Raw genomic sequence first — 802 nt, 5'->3', positions numbered from 1 at the left:
GTCGAAAAGACGCGTCGTAAAACAGCTCTTTTGCGTACAGTTTTCACCATACCAAAAAAGTATTAAGAAAATATTCACTGATCATTTTCCCACCTCAATTTGCATCTTCTCCCTCCACCTCGACGCCCTCGTTCTTCCTTCGCGACGATCCACAACTTCAACAGGTCGAGCATAATAACTAACAGCGTTGATACCCTCTCCAGCTTGGCCCTTCCACGCGTATCTTCCTCCAGCCTTCTCACACAACCTACAACTCTTGAAGTGCCTCGGCCAATAACGGTTGAGACATTGTCGGCAGTAGTGAATGTCGTGAACACGATGGAGATGACCCTGGCGACTCTTCTCTTCACGCCCTCGGAGTTTACGTACATACTTATCACTACGAGCGTCTTGTATACCGAAAGAGTCCTCAACAATACTCCTACAAGAATCGAATATTTTTTCGCTGCCAGCTTTGGTACTTGTAGTAGAAGTCGACCTCTTGCGCACCTCACCAAGGGAAGGAGCAGCTTGGGTGAAAGCAACGCTCAAGGACACCATAGGGGCTCCCATAAGAGCTCCTCTGTAGGTCTCAGTAGAGGCATAGAGCAGCTGCCACTCGCTAACAGGTACCGGAGAAATATCCTCTAGAATGTTAAAGTCGCCCTCGTCGAAGTCGCTAATCTCACCAAGATCCTCACCGGCTGTACTCGAGTCGTTCGACATGTTCAAGATGAAGATTTGAATCGAATCACGCACAGTGAAGAAACCTTGAGGAAATGCAAGATTTCAATACTTGCGCATGCGTGCATATCCGCAGTGA

General features: G+C 47.9%; 1 protein-coding gene across 1 annotated transcript; it reads right to left on the bottom strand.

Annotated features, from left to right (window-relative positions):
• Positions 1-494: 494 nt before the first annotated feature.
• On the bottom strand, positions 495-705 carry Pmar_PMAR002640 (hypothetical protein; the record flags this gene model as incomplete). Its single annotated transcript, XM_002769044.1, has 1 exon — positions 495-705. A coding segment is annotated over one exon (211 nt), but the record flags the coding sequence as incomplete, so codon positions are not given.
• Positions 706-802: the final 97 nt, after the last annotated feature.

Source organism: Perkinsus marinus (genome assembly GCF_000006405.1).
Source record: "Perkinsus marinus ATCC 50983 genomic scaffold scf_1104296966626, whole genome shotgun sequence".
In the NCBI taxonomy this organism is placed as follows: domain Eukaryota; phylum Perkinsozoa; order Perkinsida; family Perkinsidae; genus Perkinsus; species Perkinsus marinus.
Note: the sequence above shows the minus strand (reverse complement) of the source record. Positions and strands in the feature narration are given on the sequence as shown.